At 44.0% G+C, this 19,747-nt stretch overlaps 2 protein-coding genes and 1 pseudogene across 2 annotated transcripts; all 3 read left to right on the top strand.

The window, feature by feature from the left end:
* The first annotated feature begins 564 nt into the window (after positions 1-564).
* On the top strand, positions 565-4,090 carry LOC129831669 (extracellular calcium-sensing receptor-like). The gene is made up of 6 exons (XM_055895034.1): positions 565-776; positions 963-1,251; positions 1,433-2,191; positions 2,282-2,509; positions 2,900-3,023; positions 3,189-4,090. Exons 1-6 carry the CDS (start codon positions 565-567, stop codon positions 4,088-4,090), a joined length of 2,514 nt encoding a protein of 837 aa, XP_055751009.1.
* A 1,909-nt stretch (positions 4,091-5,999) lies between these two features.
* On the top strand, positions 6,000-9,095 carry LOC129832510 (extracellular calcium-sensing receptor-like; annotated as a pseudogene).
* A 2,565-nt stretch (positions 9,096-11,660) lies between these two features.
* Positions 11,661-16,511, top strand: LOC129831668 (extracellular calcium-sensing receptor-like). The gene is made up of 6 exons (XM_055895033.1): positions 11,661-11,872; positions 12,757-13,042; positions 13,194-14,000; positions 14,967-15,197; positions 15,342-15,465; positions 15,598-16,511. The coding sequence occupies exons 1-6, from the start codon at positions 11,661-11,663 to the stop codon at positions 16,509-16,511; spliced, it is 2,574 nt and encodes an 857-aa protein (XP_055751008.1).
* Positions 16,512-19,747: the final 3,236 nt, after the last annotated feature.

Here is a 19,747-nt window from a genome sequence, read left to right on the forward strand (position 1 = left end):
CCTGGAGCTCTAACACTCAGCTGAAGTCCTGGAGCTCTACCACTCAGCTGAGTCCCTGGAGCTCTACCACTCAGCTGAACTCAGTGAAATGTCATCCTGCCACCCTGTCTTTATAGCAGCACAGTGAAATGTCATCCTGCTAACCTGTCTTTAAAGCAGGCCGGTGAAATGTCATCCTGCCACCCTGTCTTTATAGCAGCACAGTGAAATGTCATCCTGCTAACCTGTCTTTAAAGCAGCACAGTGAAATGTCATCCTGCTATCATGTGTTTAAAGCAGCACAGTGAAATGTCATCCTGCTAACTTGTCTTTAAAGCAGCGCAGTGAAATATCATCCTGCTGTCATGTGTTTAAAGCAGCACAGTGATGATACCTTATTACAATAGAGGCAATAATATCCACAGTGGCCCGTAGAGACCGTCCCATTACACCTGTCTCTGATTGGATAACTCTAGTCCACCATGCCCTGCAGCTGTCTTTGTGAGTATAAAACTCAGTGTAGGTGTCTGCTCAGGTCTCAGGTCAGGGAGTGAAACCCCTTCAGAGTGTGTGTGATAGAGTGTGATGCAGCTGCTGTGGGTGGTAGTGGTGGGGTTGTTAGGAGTCTTTGGGGCAGAGGGAACGGAGGCTGTCTGTCGGATGCTGGGGAGCCCAGAGTTCCCTCTGCTGTCCAAGGAAGGAGACGTGACTATAGGAGGAGCCTTTTCCATCCACAGCAAAACCACACAGCCCCCACTCTCCTTCACAGAAACACCACCCCCTCTCACCTGCTCCAGGTAAGCTCCTTCACAGACACCACCTCTCAAATTCTCCAAGCTCCTCCTTGGTTACAGTTTATTGAATATTTGGCTATTTTAATATTGTAAGTTTTTAAAAAATTATCAAATTAAACACAACTTTTGTGGTTGTATGCTCATGATTGGTAAAACTTCAACTGATCTCTTTCTTGACCTTTCCTCTAGTGTAAACCTCAGAGAGTTCCGGTTTGCTCAGACCATGATCTTCGCCATCGAGGAGATCAACAGCAGTGACACTCTGCTTCCGAATGTCTCTATTGGATATCGTATTTATGACAACTGCGGCTCGACTCTGTACTCTATACGTGCGGCCATGGCCCTGATGAACGGTCAGGAGAGGACGGTGGGAAAGACCTGCTTCGGCCAAACAGCAGTTCACGCCATCATCGGAGAGTCAGAGTCCTCCTCCACTATAGTGATGTCACGCACCACCGGTCCATTCCAAATACCTGTGGTAGGTGGCCCTATAGGACAAGCAATTATACGAGAATTTAAATCTATCTTGTATTAGTGTATTCAGTTCCGTCTCTTTCTCTCTCCCTCTGTCTCTCCCTTTCTCTTTCTTTCCCAATCCCTGTCTCTCTCCCTTTCTCTCTCTCTCTCCATGTCTCTCTCGTCCTCTCTCTCTTCTGTAGATCAGCCACTCTGCCACATGTGAGTGCCTTAGCAGCAGGAAGGAGTACCCTTCTTTCTTCCGAACCATCGCCAGTGACTTCTATCAGAGCAGAGCCCTGGCCCAGCTGGTCAAGTACTTCGGCTGGAGCTGGGTGGGAGCGGTCAACAGTGATAGTGACTATGGCAACAGCGGCATGGCTATCTTCCTGGCTTCAGCCCAGGAGGAGGGTGTCTGTGTGGAATACTCAGAGAAGTTCAGCCGGACGGAGCCAGAGAAGCTGTTAAAGGTGGTTAATGTGATCCGAGGTGGGAAGGCCAAGGTGATCGTAGGCTTTCTGGCCCACGTGGAGATGAACAACCTGCTGGAGGAGCTCAGTCTGCAGAACATCACTGGCCTACAGTTTATTGGTGTGGAGGCCTGGATCACTGCAGACAGCCTGGTCACCCCTACTAGCTACAGTGTGCTGGGGGGTTCACTGGGGTTCGCTGTCCAGAAGGCCAACATCAGCGGCTTCTCTGACTTTGTGATAAAGCAGTTCTGGGACACGGCCTTTCAATGCACAGAGACAAGCCACCAGGAGAATGCAACAGTGAGTAGTCCTTGTAGTGAGAATCAGGATCTGATAGAGCTGAGAGATTATAATGCAGACGTGGAAGAGCTCAGATACTCTAGTAATATCTATAAAGCCATATATGCAGTGGCCCACTCCATGCACAGCTTGCTGAAGTGCAAAGAGGGACTCGGATGTGATCAAAATGTGAGAACTGAACCTTGGCAGGTAACAGCAACTAAAAACATCCATTCTCTATTCCTCACTGCCAGTATATGTCAAAATAAAAAAGCTCATACTTGTTCCTTTTTTCCCCAGGTAGTGGAGTCTCTGAAGCAGGTGAATTTCACCATAAAGACAGGGGACCAGGTGTGGTTTGACAGTACAGGTGCTGCAGCAGCCAAGTATGAGGTGGTGAACTGGCAGCGTGGGCCAGACGGAGGGGTCCAGTTTAAACCAGTGGGCTACTATGATGCCTCCCTACCCCCTGGACAACAGTTTGTCCTCAGGACAGAGGACATAATTTGGCCTGGGGGGCTCCAACAGGTACAGTAAATAGGTGCCAACAGAGTAAAACGAACTAATTTACAAACACAACGTTTCTGAATAACAGAAGCTTAGCGGTTAGAGCGTTGGGCCAGTAACTGAAAAGTTGCTGGTTCAGAAATCCAAGCGTACAAGGTTAAATATCTGTCGATGTGCCCATGAGCAAGGCATTTCACCCTAATTAGCTCCAGGGGCTCGGTACTACTATGACTGACCCTGTAAAACAACACATTTCACTCCACCTATCTGGTGAACGTGAATATAAAACATCCTTTCCTTCCTTATTGCGTGGCTCATTATTACAATTGAAAACATTTACGTAACAAACCCTGCTGGAGTGAAACATGTAACATTTACAGTAAACCGTGTATGCTCTCTGTACCCCTAAAGATGCCCTTGTCAGTGTGTAGTGAGAGCTGTCCCCCAGGCACTCGTAAGGCTGTACAGAAAGGAAAGCCTGTATGCTGTTATGACTGTGTCCCATGTTCAGAGGGAGAGATCAGCAACGCTACAGGTACCACAAGCCCAACATTCATTCTACACAGAACTTACACAAATTGCGCGATGTGTGTCCTAATCCAGTTTTTCAGAGTTCAGTCCTTGGTCAATGTAATGTCTAGATTATGACATCATGTGTTCTACTTTACTACTCATCATACTAATCATGATTTCCTTTCAGATTCTAATGGCTGCATACACTGCCCTGATGTGTACTGGTCCAATCTTGGCAGAGACAAATGTATATTTAAAGCTATTGAGTTCCTGACCTTTACTGAGGTCATGGGGATTGTACTTATGTTTTTCTCCTTGTTTGGAGTGTTTCTAACTGTGCTTGTGGCTATTCTCTACTTGATAAAGAAAGACACTCCCATCGTCAGGGCCAACAACTCTGAGCTGAGCTTCCTGCTTCTCTTCTCCTTGACTCTGTGTTTTCTGTGCTCTCTTACTTTCATTGGCCGGCCCTCTGAGTGGTCCTGTATGCTGCGCCACACAGCGTTTGGGATCACCTTCGTCCTCTGCATCTCTTGTGTTCTGGGGAAAACAATAGTGGTGTTGATGGCCTTCAGGGCTACACTTCCAGCCAGTAATGTCATGAAATGGTTTGGTCCTCCACAGCAGAGACTCAGTGTTCTGGCTTTCACTCTCATACAGGTCCTGATCTGTGCTCTTTGGTTAACAGTCTCCCCTCCTTTCCCCTACAATAATATGAAAACCTACAAGGAAAAGATCATTCTAGAGTGTGATGTGGGTTCAGCTATTGGTTTCTGGGCTGTGTTGGGCTATATAGGACTCCTGTCTCTCTTGTGCTTTGTGCTGGCTTTTCTGGCTCGGAAGCTGCCTGATAACTTCAATGAGGCCAAATTCATCACCTTCAGCATGCTCATATTCTGTGCAGTCTGGATCACCTTTATCCCAGCTTATGTCAGCTCTCCTGGGAAGTTCACTGTAGCTGTGGAGATCTTTGCTATTCTGGCCTCTAGTTATGGAATGCTCTTCTGTATATTTGCACCTAAATGTTATATAATCCTGTTTAAACCTGAGCTAAATACCAAGAAACACATGATGGGGAATATGAAATGAAATGAAAACTTACAATAAAAACATGCAATGATGCTTTTCCTAAAATCTTTCCATGTGCTGCTCTGCTGGAACACGTAAAACTTGTCATTGGCAATGTGTTAAGCTTCAATGCTATTCTGTCAACATACAGTACATGCACCCCACTGTTAGTGAAAGACACACAAGCAAATGGCATGTCCTTATTTTGGCAAATAAGCCACTGGGTCTTTCCACGAAATGAGTACCTTCCGGCTACTGTAACTTGGTGGGAAAAAAAAATGTTGATTTCACCTGATTTTAATATTCTGTCATGAAGAGAACATTTTCAACTGAATAAAAAACATGTTTTCCCATCTCAAGAGGTTAAAATTTACAGTCCTTAATTGAAACAATACTAAAGCCAACACCCTGCCTCAGTTTTGGTAAAAAATCTGTTTAAAAAACGTATTCAGGATCGGTGTCCCTTCCACGGGACGGTTGAGCTAATGTAGGCTAATGCGATTAGCATGAGGTTGTAAGTAACAAGAATATTTCCCAGGACATAGACATATCTGATAGCTTAAATTCTTGTTCATCTAACTGCACTGTCCAATTTACAGTAGCTATTACTATGAAAGAATACCATGCTGTTGTCTGAGGAGAGTGCAGAATTTTTAACATAGAAAGTTATTAATAAACAAATTAGGCATATTTGGGCAGTCTTGATACAAAGTCGGGAACAGAAATGCAATAGTTAATTTGATCAGTCTAAAACGTTTTGCATACACTGCCGCCATCTAGTGGCCAAAATGTATATTGCACCTGGGCTGGAATAATACATTATGGCTTTTCTCTTGCATTTCAAAGATGATGGTACAAAGAAAATACAAAAGAGCGGTTGGTTTTTTCTTTGTATTATCTTTTACCAGATCTATTGTGTGATATTCTCCTACATTCCTTTCACATTTCCACAAACTTCAAAGTGTTTCCTTTCAAATGGTACTAAGAATATGCATATCCTTGCTTCAGGTCTTGAGCTACAGGCAGTTAAATTTGAGTATGTCATTTCAGGCGAGAAATGAGAAAAAGGGACGGATGCTTAAGAGTTTTTTAAGCATTTCTAGCCTGTCTATTTATAGGTAACAGGGTTGACATGTTATGTTCGACCCGCTCAGATTTCCACCACATAACAAGAAAATGGCCAAGAGTAGACCCGCCTCGGCTGCTTTTACACTTTGATTTCACTAACAGATGTTCCACAAACTATTTATATTTTCTTTAATCAGTAACCCGTTTACTTACATGTCCGAGCTGAGCTTCTCTAATAATGTGTATAAAGCAGTGTGTGCTGTAGCCCACTCCATACATGACCTGTTGACCTGCAGGCACAGTAAAGGCCAAGGTGTTAATAGGAACTGTGCACACAGAGACAGCATCGAGCCAGGACAGGTGAGACAGCATCGAGCCAGCACAGGTGAGACAGCATCGAGCCAGGACAGGTGAGCGGCTACCTTTATGGCCCACAGATAGTTCATTTTGTTCAACTGATTTGATAATTGACTGACTGGTTTTATGAAAATTACAAATATTTACAATCACACTATTTTACTTCTAAAGTACATTCATTCTACACTCTTTAAAAAAAGGTGCTATCTAGAACCTAAAAGGGTTCTTCGGCTGTCGCCTTAAGAGAACCCTTTGAAGAACCCTTTTTGGTTCCAGGTAGAATCTTTTTTGATTCCGTGTAAAACCCTTTCCACAGAGGGTTCTACATGGGAACCAAACATGGTTTTATTAGGAACCAAACAGTGTTATCCTACTGGGACAGTGTACATCAGTACATGGTGATTATTTTAAGTCATGCAGGTGTTGAGATACCTGCGATACGTAAACTTCACCATGAAGTCTGAGAAGAGTGTTTAAACATTTTTTTAACAGAGAGCCCACTGCCATGTATGAGGTGGTGAACTGGCAGAGAGACCAGGCAGCAGAGACAGTGTTTGTCACTGTGAGGAATTTTGATGCCTCTCTCGCAAATGGAGAGCAGTTTGCCATAAATGGGATAAAGAGAGAATGGGCGTCCAATCCCTTAAAGGTACACATTTACACAGAAAACACATGGTAGCAGTTACAGGTACTTTCATAAAACATAGATAAATAGATTAAAGATATATTCATTTGTCGGAGATGACACATACAATGTGTAGGCGGGAATGAATTGAATGATTGTGTGACCAAGGGGGATTTATAATATGAGTGAAGGAGTAAAGAGAGACAGACAGGTTAGAGGGAGTGTGCAGGTGTTGTGTTTCAGAGGTCTCGGTCTGTCTGTAGTGACAGCTGCTTCCCAGTGTTCCTCCAGACAGCGATCAAAAACAATACCAGTCTGCTTTTTATCCTGTATCCCCCCTGTGCTGCTGGGGAGATCAGCAACCTAACAGGTGAGAAAACTGATACCACAGCCGGCCCTTAGCCTTTTGGAGGCCTTAAGCTAAATGTATTTATTTTTGGTCCGGGGGACCCCTAGCGGCCCCGCATGTCTCTTAGTGGATAGGGCTGGGCTCTGACTGATACAAACCAAATCCACTGACCAAAAAGATACATTAACTGTAGAATATGTGTTCACTTTTAGAATATGTGACTCACTACCTGGATTCGGTCTTATGTAGCAAAATTTGAAATTGTGTTTTTTACATTGGATGAAAGTAGAGACTCAGAGCTACAAAATTGTATATCATACACTGCATTTGAGGAACAATGGGAAAGTAATTTCAAATCAAATCAAATGTATTAATATAGCCCTTCTTCCATCAGCTGATATATCAAAGTGCTTTACAGAAACCCAGCCTAATACCCCAAACAGCAAGCAATGCAGGTGTAGAAGCACGGTGGCTAGGAAAAACTCCCTAGAAAGGCCAAAACCTAGGAAGAAACCTAGAGAGGAACCAGGCTATGAGGGGTGGCCAGTCCTCTTCTGGCTGTGCCAGGTGGAGATAACAGAATATGGCCAAGATGTTCAAATGTTCATAAATGACCAGCATGGTCAAATAATAGTAATCACAGTGAACAGGTCAGGGTTCCATAGCTGCAGGCAGAACAGTTGAAACTGAAGCAGCAGCACGGCCAGGTGGACTGGGGACAACAAGGAGTCATCATGCCAGGTAGTCCTGAGGCATGGTCGTAGGGCTCAGGTCCTCCGAGAGAGAGAAAGAAAGAAAGAGAGAAAGAGAGAATTAGAGAGAGCATACTTAAATTCACACAGGACACCGGATAAGACAGGAGAAATACTCCAGATATAACAGACTGACCCTAGCCCCCCGACACATAAACTACTGCAGCATAAATACTGGAGGCTAATTCTGCTTTGAAAGTTGATCAACTTGTAAACTCACTTTTGAGAAAAATTGCCTTTGAATGTTTTGGTATCGAGTGAAGAACTCGTCTTTGTCTACACCCATTCAGCATAGTTCACACCCTCTTCAGCTTTAGCCCCACCCATCTCGTTTTGCTCTCGGAGCGCACATCTGACGCTCTGGCCGATGATTTGTTTACCTCTGGATAACATGAAAACAGCCTAACCAGTCTAGCTGAAAAAAAATGTATGGCGCTTTTTTCTAGACGCTTACTGACACCGGCCATATTCAACGTGTGTTGTACACACGTCACGTAACGTCAGCTAACGAGCCAGCCAGCTAACGTTAGCTAGTTAAACAACAATGAACAAAGTGCAAATAATGCCACAGTACTGGAGCTAACCAACCAGGTTCAATGTTAGTTAGCTAGCTAACATTAGGATCTAACTAGAAAAGCAAACGGCTCTGGGAAGTGACAGCTGCCTATTATAATACATTACTTGATTATAGCATTTTCCTTGTACATTCCTTGTACGTTCCCTGGAATACTGGTCAAACGGAGACAAGAGTCGCTGTGTCCCAAAGGGGGTGGCATTTCTCTCATTTGACGAGACCATGGGAATCCTCCTGGCTGCAATCTCATTGGTCGGAGCGTGTTTGACCACAGTGGTGCCATTGGTCTTCGTTCACTTCAAAAAGACTCCCATTGACAGGGCCAACAACTCTGAGCTGAGCTTCCTGGGGAAAACAATAGTGGTGTTGATGGCCTTCAGGGCTACACTTCCAGCCAGTAATGTCATGAAATGGTTTGGTCGTCCACAGCAGAGACTCAGTGTTCTGGCTTTCACTCTCATACAGGTCCTGATCTGTGCTCTTTGGTTAACAGTCTCCCCTCCTTTCCCATACAACAATATGAAAACATATAAGGAAAAGATCATTCTAGAGTGTGATATGGGTTCAGCTATTGGTTTCTGGGCTGTGTTGGTGTCAGAGACGTGTGTATAGGTGGCAGGGAAGTCAGGCGCAGGAGAGTCAAATGGAGTGTAAAATGGAGTCTTTTAATAAATGTCCAAGAAACATGATCCATAACTAATAAGAAAATGAATAATAAACAAATATGGGTACGAAGACCCGACGCGCACCTATACAAAAATAAACACTACACTGACAACAAACAATCTCTGACAAAGACATGAGGGGAAACAGAGGGTTAAATACACAACAGGTAATGGAAGGGATTGAAAACATGTGTGTGGGAAGACAAGACAAAACCAATGGAAAATGAAAAATGGATCGATGATGGTTAGAAGACCGGTGACGTCGACCGCCGAGCACCGCCCGAACAAGGAGAGTCAACGACTACGGCAGAAGTCATGACAGTTGGGCTATATAGGACTCCTGTCTCTCTTGTGCTTTGTGCTGGCTTTTCTGGCTCGGAAGCTGCCTGATAACTTCAATGAGGCCAAATTCATCACCTTCAGCATGCTCATATTCTGTGCAGTCTGGATCACCTTTATCCCAGCTTATGTCAGCTCTCCTGGGAAGTTCACTGTAGCTGTGGAGATCTTTGCCATTCTGGCCTCTAGTTATGGTTTACTTTTCCATATATATTTGCTCCAAAGTATTATATCATATTACTGAAACTTTATACACACCTTAGTATTGAGAGGGGTTGGGGAGGATGTGGGCGTTAGACAGGTGCACTGGTTGCCCCCCTCCCCACAAAATGGTCAGTATTGTGAAATAATAAAGTTAAGACAATGTTTGAATGGAGAAAGCTGATCCGAGAGCAGCGCTGTCTTTCTTTCGATCCCGTCAATATCGACACACTCTCCAACGATCCCGTCAATATCGACACACTCTCCAACGATCCCGTCAATATCGACACACTCTCCAACGATCCCGTCAATATCGACACACTCTCCAACGATCCCGTCAATATCGACACACTCTCCAACGATCCCGTCAATATCGACACACTCTCCAACGATCCCGTCAATATCGACACACTCTCCAACGATCCCGTCAATATCGACACACTCTCCAACGATCCCGTCAATATCGACACACTCTCCAACGATCCCGTCAATATCGACACACTCTCCAACGATCCCGTCAATATCGACACACTCTCCAACGATCCCGTCAATATCGACACACTCTCCAACGATCCCGTCAATATCGACACACTCTCCAACGATCCCGTCAATATCGACACACTCTCCAACGATCCCGTCAATATCGACACACTCTCCAACGATCCCGTCAATATCGACACACTCTCCAACGATCCCGTCAATATCGACACACTCTCCAACGATCCCGTCAATATCGACACACTCTCCAACGATCCCGTCAATATCGACACACTCTCCAACGATCCCGTCAATATCGACACACTCTCCAACGATCCCGTCAATATCGACACACTCTCCAACGATCCCGTCAATATCGACACACTCTCCAACGATCCCGTCAATATCGACACACTCTCCAACGACGCCGTCAATATCGACACACTCTCCAACGATCCCGTCAATATCGACACACTCTCCAACGATCCCGTCAATATCGACACACTCTCCAACGATCCCGTCAATATCGACACACTCTCCAACGATCCCGTCAATATCGACACACTCTCCAACGATCCCGTCAATATCGACACACTCTCCAACGATCCCGTCAATATCGACACACTCTCCAACGATCCCGTCAATATCGACACACTCTCCAACGATCCCGTCAATATCGACACACTCTCCAACGATCCCGTCAATATCGACACACTCTCCAACGATCCCGTCAATATCGACACACTCTCCAACGATCCCGTCAATATCGACACACTCTCCAACGATCCCGTCAATATCGACACACTCTCCAACGATCCCGTCAATATCGACACACTCTCCAACGATCCCGTCAATATCGACACACTCTCCAACGATCCCGTCAATATCGACACACTCTCCAACGACGCCGTCAATATCGACACACTCTCCAACGATCCCGTCAATATCGACACACTCTCCAACGATCCCGTCAATATCGACACACTCTCCAACGATCCCGTCAATATCGACACACTCTCCAACGATCCCGTCAATATCGACACACTCTCCAACGATCCCGTCAATATCGACACACTCTCCAACGATCCCGTCAATATCGACACACTCTCCAACGATCCCGTCAATATCGACACACTCTCCAACGATCCCGTCAATATCGACACACTCTCCAACGATCCCGTCAATATCGACACACTCTCCAACGATCCCGTCAATATCGACACACTCTCCAACGATCCCGTCAATATCGACACACTCTCCAACGATCCCGTCAATATCGACACACTCTCCAACGATCCCGTCAATATCGACACATTCTCCAACGATCCCGTCAATATCGACACACTCTCCAACGACGCCGCACTTAGTGACCGTTCTCTCTGCGTAATGTTTTGGGAAACGCATGTTAAATCTTCGGCTGTTTTAAGAAAGACGCATCGTTAAAACAGTCGTAAACCTAAGTTTCATCGCTATCGGGAAACCGGGGCCTGGATTGCTCTAGAAGTGAGGTTAAATGGTATGCATGTTTTCTGCTATCCATTTTATGCTTTAGTTATTATTTTGTGTATAAGGGAGGGTCACTTGTTTTGTTTTTTTAATCTTTTATGGAGAGTTTAGTTAAAATATATATTTCCTGAAGGGAGGGCATTCGATTTTGATTGAAGATAGGTCAGATTTTCTCCAGGTACTGCTTATTATAAATAACCTACAGTTGACTCATTAAAATAAGTTATTTCCTAGGGACAAATTATGACTAGAAAAACAATAATGCTAAACTATTCACTAATACTCCAAAAACAACTGTCTTGTATTTCTGCCTGAATTACAGTTTCACCGGAAACGTTCTGATTTCCCCCCAAAAACTCGCCACGTAAAAAAAATAAAGGTTTCTTCAGAGAACTCATATTTTAGAATCTATATTCAGAAGTGACTGAGCCATTGGTTCTGGGAAAGACACACGGGACTGCACTACTCTTACTTAAAACCTCTTAGGGATCCCTTTTAACACCTAATAGGCCAACTGTTTTGTCAATCACTCAGTGAGTGTCATCATTGGTTGAAACTAAGACATTGAAACAGTTGTAAGCTCCTATAGCATCATACCCATCATTAATGGTAACATATAAAGGAGCCCAGATGGAGCATTGTCGGGACGGTGAGAGGTGAGACACTCGGTGAACAGCTATGCTGCAGCTAGCAGACCTTCTGGTGATCCCTATGCTGATAGTGACAGCTAAGGCTGGGCAGCCCGTGTGCAGATCTTATGGAACAACAGAACTGTCACAGTTCTCAAAGGAGGGAGACATCAACTTAGGAGGTATTTTCTCCTTTCACCAAAACCCAGTCAGTGTGAACCCAACTCTGCAAGTCAACCCAGGAAGCATCCGGTGTGAAGGGTAAGAACATGTTGAACAGTTTGCTGTGAATCATAATGCTTATGTCTCTGTTCACATGGACAAACATGTATGTTCACAGGTGTGTAAGAGAAATTATGTTCAAAAAGTGTTGAAAACTGTCTGTCCCTGGCTGGGGTTTTCACTGACTAAATGCTTTATTGGTCTGTCTCTGGCTGGGGTTTTCACTGACTAAATGCTTTATTGGTCTGTCTCTGGCTGGGGTTTTCACTGACTAAATGCTTTATTGGTCTGTCTCTGGCTGGGTTTTCACTGACTAAATGCTTTATTGGTCTGTCTCTGGCTGGGATTTCACTGACTAAATGCTTTATTGGTCTGTCTCTGGCTGGGATTTCACTGACTAAATGCTTTATTGGTCTGTCTCTGGCTGGGGTTTTCACTGACTAAATGCTTTATTGGTCTGTCTCTGGCTGGGATTTCACTGACTAAATGCTTTATTGGTCTGTCTCTGGCTGGGGTTTTCACTGACTAAATGCTTTATTGGTCTGTCTCTGGCTGGGGTTTTCACAGACTAAATGCTTTACAGGTCTCTGGCTGGGGTTTTCACAGACTAAATGCTTTACAGGTCTCTGGCTGGGGTTTTCACTGACAATGCTTTACAGGTCTCTGGCTGGGGTTTTCACAGACTAAATGCTTTACAGGTCTCTGGCTGGGGTTTTCACAGACTAAATGCTTTACAGGTCTCTGGCTGGGGTTTTCACTGACTAAATGCTTTATACGTGTCTGGCTGTGATTTCACTGACTAAATGCTTTATATGTCTGTCTTTGGCTGGGGTTTTTACTGACTAAATGCTTTATACGTCTGTCTTTGGCTGGGATTTCTCTGACTAAAACTGAAGTGACAGTACTAGAAGTCGTCTCTGCAGGCTGGACCCAGGTGAGCTCCAGTATGCCCAAACTATGATCTTTGCCATAGAGGAGATCAATAACAGCTCTGAGCTGCTGCCAGGGCTGTCTCTGGGCTACAGGATCTTTGACTCGTGTCCCAGCATCCCCCTGTCTGTGCGGGCGTCCCTGGCTCTGATGAATGGATATGAGGAGGAGCCACAGAGCTGCACCAAGCCCTCCACTGTGCATGCTGTCATAGGGGAGACCACCTCCACCTCCACTATAGCCATAGCACGCACCATGGGGCCCTTCCACATACCAGTGGTGAGTCAGGGAGTGTATGTGTGTATGTATTGAGAGAGTGAAAGGCAGAGATGATACTATGTGAAAATACTGCCGTGCCCATGTGCTACTTTTACAGAACGGCAACGTTGGAGCAGTGTGTTAGAAACGTCTGTCTTTGTTGTCTTTCCAGCTCAGTCATTCAGCCACCTGTGCTTGTCTGAGTAACAGAAGGCAATACCCTTCATTCTTCAGAACCATCCCCAGTGACCACTACCAGAGCAGAGCCCTGGCCCAGCTGGTCAAACACTTTGGCTGGACTTGGGTGGGGGCCATCAGAACCAACAGTGACTATGGTAACAATGGCATGGCCACCTTCCTGAAAGCAGCGTCCAGTGAAGGGGTGTGTGTAGACTACTCAGTGGCAATCTACAGGACCGACCCCAGAGAGTGGTTCCTGAAGGTGGTGGACATCATTAAACAGTCCACCTCCAAGGTGATCGTGGCGTTTGCAGACGGCACAGACCTGGAAATCCTGATAAAAGAGCTGTACCTGCAGAATGTGACGGGGTTGCAGTGGGTGGGTAGCGAGGGATGGATCACCTACCGTTACATCGCCTCCCACGTCAACTACGCCGTGGTCCAGGGGGCGGTGGGCTTCGCTGTGCCCAACGCGGTCATCCCCGGCCTGGGGGAGTTCTTGGCCAACAGGCGGCCCTCCACCCAGCTGGGGGACAGGGGTCTGGTGGAGTTGTGGGAGAGCGTGTTCAGCTGCAGCATAACTCCTGGCTCCCCGGTCAGAGCCTGCACAGGGAGGGAGTCCCTGAGAGACACTGGCTCCCGCTACACAGATGTGTCAGACGCTAGTCTGCTCAACAACATCTACAAGGCTGTGTACGCTGTGGCTCACGCTCTACACCTGCTCACTACCTGTCAGAGTGGACAGGGGCCATTTCAAGATAACACATGTGCAGCCAGGGATAAAATAGAGCCGTGGCAGGTAAAGTAACTATGTGGCTTTACTAAGCCAACAAATAACACCTGTAGCCTGTAACTATGTGGCGTTACTAAGCCAATAAATAACACCTGTAGCCTGTAACTATGTGGCGTTACTAAGCCAACAAATAACACCTGTAGCCTGTAACTATGTGGTGTTACTAAGCCAACAAATAACACCTGTAGCCTGAAACTATGTGGCGTTACTACGCTAACAAATAACACCTGTAGCCTGTAACTATGTGGCGTTACTAAGATAACAAATAACACCTGTAGCCTGTAACTATGTGGCATTACTAAGATAACAAATAACACCTGTATCTTGCAACTATGTGGCGTTACTAAGATAACAAATAACACCTGTAGCCTGTAACTATGTGGCGTTACTAAGATAACAAATAACACCATTTGCCTATGACACGAGGTCGGGTAGAGAACGTAAGATTGTGTTATAAAAAATACCACTGGGCCTCCCGAGTAGCGCAGTGGTCTAAGGCACTGCATCGCTGTTGCTAGATGTGCCTATAGAAATTCTGGGTTTGAGTCCAGGCTCTGTCGCAGCCGGCCGGGACCCGGAAACCCATGGGGCGGCGCACAATTGGCCCAGAGTCGTCCGGGTTAGGGGATGGTTTGGCTGGCAGGGATGTCCTTGTCCCATCGCGCTCTAGCGACTCCTGTGGCAGGCTGGGCGCATGCACGCTGACACGGTCGCCAAGTGTACTGTGTTTCCTCCGACACATTGGTGTGGCTGGCTTCTGGGTTAAGCGAGCAGTGTGTCACGAAGCAGTGTGGCTTGGTTAGGGGCGTGTTTTGGAGGACGCATGACTCTCGACCTTCGCCTCTCCCGAGAGCATACGGGAATTGCAGCGATGAGACAGGGACTGTAACTACCAATTAGATACAACGAAATTGGGGGAAAAAAGGGGGAAAAAGTTCAAAATTCAAAATTTATTTTCTTTCCTTCCTCCAGGTGTTACATTACCTGACCCAGGTGAATTTCACCACTAGGCATGGTGAGAGGGTGTTCTTTGATGATCAGGGGGACCCATCGGCACACTACGCCCTGGTCAACTGGCAGATGGATAACACAGGGTACATCTCGTTTGAGACCATCGGCTACTATGACGCCTCACAACCAGAGGGACAGAAGTTTGAGATGAAGGAAGGTGTGAGTGCTGTCTGGGCAGACAATCAGTCTGAGGTGAAGACTTGTTAGGGAGAAGCATCTATTAATCATTCATCACAATTGTGTTCCTTTAAGAGTTTTGCATTAAAGTATACAGTATACTTGTGTGTGTTTAAATATGAGTGATCCCTTGGCGTAAAGGTTGTCTGTGTGTTCCAGGTACCCAGGTCTATCTGCAGTGAGAGCTGTCTGCCAGGGACACGCAGGGCCTTCGTTAAGGGGAAACCTTTCTGTTGCTTTGACTGCATCGCCTGTGCAGACGGGGAGTTCAGCAACACCACAAGTGAGACCTCAGGACTCGTAGCTTTTACGCTAGCCTTCATCCTGTTCATGTTGGGAAAAATCTCAGCCAGCACTTTACTGGTCTATCTGAAGATGTACTCGCTGTACATAATCAAACTATTTATGCTTTCAGATGCAGTGACATGTACAACATGCCCCCCCGAGTACAAGTCAAATGAAGAGAGGAATAACTGTCATTTGAAAGGCATTGAATACCTCACCTTCAAGGAACTCATGGGTGTACTGTTGGTAGCATTTTCTGTGTTTGGTGGGTGTCTGACAATGACAATAGCACTGATATTCTTCCACTACAGAAAGACTCCCATCGTCAGGGCCAACAACTCTGAGCTGAGCTTCCTGCTGCTCTTCTCCTTGACTCTGTGTTTTCTGTGTTCTCTTACTTTCATTGGCCGGCCCTCTGAGTGGTCCTGTATGCTGCGCCACACAGCGTTTGGGATCACCTTCGTCCTCTGCATCTCTTGTGTTCTGGGGAAAACAATAGTGGTGTTGATGGCCTTCAGGGCTACACTTCCAGCCAGTAATGTCATGAAATGGTTTGGTCCTCCACAGCAGAGACTCAGTGTTCTGGCTTTCACTCTCATACAGGTCCTGATCTGTGTACTTTGGTTAACAGTCTCCCCTCCTTTCCCCTACAAGAATATGAAGACATATAAGGACAAGATCATTCTAGAGTGTGATGTGGGTTCAGCTATTGGTTTCTGGGCTGTGTTGGGCTATATAGGACTCCTGTCTCTCTTGTGCTTTGTGCTGGCTTTTCTGGCTCGGAAGCTGCCTGATAACTTCAATGAGGCCAAATTCATCACCTTCAGCATGCTCATATTCTGTGCAGTCTGGATCACCTTTATCCCAGCTTATGTCAGCTCTCCTGGGAAGTTCACTGTAGCTGTGGAGATCTTTGCTATTCTGGCCTCTAGTTATGGAATGCTCTTCTGTATATTTGCACCTAAATGCTACATAATTTTATGTAAACCAGAGAAAAACACCAAGAAACATTTGATGTGTAAAACGTCATCAAAAGCACTTTGAGTTTGTTGCAACACCTTTTGAATATATTTTTACTTTAAAATGTTTTGATGTCAGATGATATTGTTTATAAAGTCTTTTGTTTAATTTAATGTTTTTAGATAATATTACAGCTCGTAAGTTTCATCTCATATCTTTATATCCTGATCTGTGTATTATGCAAGAAACTATTTGTTGATAATGGTTCCTCTGCTAATTTCTCAGAGATCTCTTCTCAACTGTGATAAAAACCATTGAAACTCAGTGAAACTAATGACATGTTGAAATCACATCTGACAGTTTATTTTGAAAGGTAAAATCACTTCACCAAAACAACGAACTCATCATGCTGCTTCTTTTTGTGCAACACTTCATTTTAAGGGATAATTTTTAGGTCTTTATGGGTAATTACGCTGTAACAAGTAATGTGTTTAATTGTATAGTTACACTGAAATAACAATATTTAACTGGTGGCAACTGCAGTTTGTAATTACAGAGGTGTAACAACAAATGATTGTTACCATGCATATTACAAAATGGCAAGTGTCCATTTAATTTACCAATGTAGGGTTCAGTTTCTACTCAGCTGCATCCTATTCAGTAATACGTGTCACAAGGTTCTAATATCTTGTGGACAAATGCGCTGGGTGTCCCAGATTACAGACGTTGAAGGTTCAATAGGCTCTCATTACCTACCTGTGAAAGCGAAATCTTCAAAATATCCACTCAATGATGTTGACAGCAATCCCCCCCCCCCCAAAAAAAGTGTACCATCTGGGTTTACTAAAACAGATCGGATATAGATCCACCTTACTGACTACCGTCTACCGTATGGATGTCATCCCAGATTATAATATTTTTTACTTTGAATTAATCTTGCCCATTATGACAAGCTGAACCTCCTTGCCAACCAAGTGAGAGGATAAACCCACGACTACACCACATAATACATGTAATATCTGCGTAAGTACAATGTAATTACTAGGTGTTACACAGGCTTTCTTTATCGAGTTAAAATAAAGTGTTTTTCTATGTACTTATTACTCATTACCAAGTGAAAATACCTACAAAAGATGAGCTTCTACTTCAGTCAACTTTATTGAAACATGTAAAAAAGACCTTACATTTCTTACAAAATTATAAGGATGTTTAATTAGATTTCAAACATAGATACAGTTGAAGTCGGAAGATTACATAAACTTTAGCCAAATACTTTTAAACTCAGTTTTAAACTCTGTTACAATTCCTGATATTTAATCCTGGTAAAAATTCCCTGTCCTGGTAAAAATTCCCTGTGTTAGGTCAGTCAGGATCACCACTTTATTTTAAGAATGTGAATGTCAGACTAATAGTAGAGAGAATGATTTATTTAATCTTTAATTTCTTTCATCACATTCCCTGTGGGTCAGAAGTTTACATACACTCAATTAGTAGTTGGTAGCATTCCCTTTAAATTGTTTAACCTCTACCGAGCACCTACCCCGGGTCCGGGAGCACCCCCCACCCCCCCCCCACACTGATTAGCATCGCTAGCATAGCGTCACAATTAAATAGTAGCATCTAAATATCATTAAATCACAAGTCCAAGACACCCAATGAAAGATACAGATCCTGTGAATAAAGCCACCATTTCAGATTTTTAAAATGTTTTACAGGGAAGACACAATATGTAAATCTGTTAGCTAAACACGTTAGCAAAAATCACAATTTTTCTTGTCCACCATTTTCTCTCAACACCAGTAGCTATCACCAATTTGGCTAAACTAAGATATTGATAGCCACTAACCAAGAAAAAACCTCCTCAGATGACAGTCTGATAACATATTTATGGTATAGGATAGGTTTTGTTAGAAAAATGTGCATATTTCAGGTAGATGTCAAAGGTTACAATTGCACCCACCGTCACAAATGGACTAGAATAAATACATAGAGCAACGTGTTAACCTAATTACTAATCATCAAACATTTCGTAAAAATACACAGCATACACTAATCGAAAGACACAGATCCTGTGAATACAGACAATATTTCAGATTTTCTAAGTGTCTTACAGCGAAAACACAATAAATTGTTATATTAGCATACCACATATGCAAACGTTACCAGAGCATTGATTCTAGCCAAAGAGAGCGATAACGTAAACATCGCCAAAATATATTAATTTTTTCACTAACCTTCTCAGAATTCTTCAGATGACACTCCTGTAACTTCATATTACAACATACATATACAGTTTGATCGAAAATGTGCATATTTAGCGGCACAAATCGTGCTTACACAATGGAAATACTGTCCAACTACTCAAGCAATCTGCCCGGCAGCATCATGATAATACAACTATTTTTATCGAAAACTATTCATAAACTTGACAAAAAAAATACAGGTTGGCCATGAAATGAAAGATGCATTAGTTATTAATGCAACCGCTAAGTTAGATTTTTAAAATTAACGTTACTAGACATACAGTGTGCGTTACAGACAGACTAGTGCCGCAATAACGGCGTCACTATTTACCGTTATTGAGTTTACATTTTTCCATATAAAAATGGAATAACATCATAAATAGCTCTTACTTTTCGACGAGCTTCCATCGGAATCTTGGCCAAGTGGTACTTTTGTCCAAAAGAATCGTTGCTTGGTTGTAAAACGTTGCATTCAACTTCTGATATAGCAGCTAACTATAGCTAACAATTGCTAACATTAGCTAACGTGTCCAAATCCTCATTACGCAATACTGAGGAAATTCCGAAAAATAGCAATATACTCGCATAATCTGATATAACTCGGTTTCAAATAGCTTCGTTATGATGTTTCTAACACCTATATCAAATTAAATTACAGACTGATATATCTAAAGTTCATTACTAAGCGTTCGAAAATGGCATCCCGGGGTCTCTCTCTGCGTAAAGTTCAACGTCGAAAAGATGGCGTACCTCACTCCTTGGTGTTTTATAACCTCTGAGAGCTACGCAGGAAGCCCATTCCACTTCTCATTGGTTACTGACATCCAGGGGAAGGCGGGTGCAGTTCGTGTCGTTCCATAGGATATACACACCCCTTTAAACTGAACTGAGATCAGAGCTTCGCTCTCAGACCTTCGCAAAACCTGTCATGGATTTCGCTGTAGAAAGAGTTCTGTTCCACTCAGAGACATAATTCAAACGGCTATAGAAACTAGATAGTGTTTTCTATCCAATAATAACAATAATATGCATATTGTACGATCAAGAATTGAGTAGGAAGCCGTTTCATCTGTAGAG

The sequence above is a fragment of the Salvelinus fontinalis genome, chromosome 33 (assembly GCF_029448725.1).
Source record: "Salvelinus fontinalis isolate EN_2023a chromosome 33, ASM2944872v1, whole genome shotgun sequence".
In the NCBI taxonomy this organism is placed as follows: domain Eukaryota; kingdom Metazoa; phylum Chordata; class Actinopteri; order Salmoniformes; family Salmonidae; genus Salvelinus; species Salvelinus fontinalis.

What these genes read in the sequence shown, in the direction of transcription:
- LOC129831669 (XM_055895034.1), top strand. Translation starts at nt 565, where the DNA reads ATGCAGCTGCTGTGGGTGGTAGTGGTGGGGTTGTTAGGAGTCTTTGGG. An exon ending in TGAGAACTGAACCTTGGCAG is followed by an intron (nt 2,192 to 2,281) that starts GTAACAGCAACT and finishes TTTTTTCCCCAG; the next exon opens with GTAGTGGAGTCTCTGAAGCA. An exon ending in AGAGATCAGCAACGCTACAG is followed by an intron (nt 3,024 to 3,188) that starts GTACCACAAGCC and finishes ATTTCCTTTCAG; the next exon opens with ATTCTAATGGCTGCATACAC.
- LOC129831668 (XM_055895033.1), top strand. Translation starts at nt 11,661, where the DNA reads ATGCTGCAGCTAGCAGACCTTCTGGTGATCCCTATGCTGATAGTGACA. An exon ending in GGAAGCATCCGGTGTGAAGG is followed by an intron (nt 11,873 to 12,756) that starts GTAAGAACATGT and finishes TCGTCTCTGCAG; the next exon opens with GCTGGACCCAGGTGAGCTCC. An exon ending in GGGCAGACAATCAGTCTGAG is followed by an intron (nt 15,198 to 15,341) that starts GTGAAGACTTGT and finishes TGTGTGTTCCAG; the next exon opens with GTACCCAGGTCTATCTGCAG.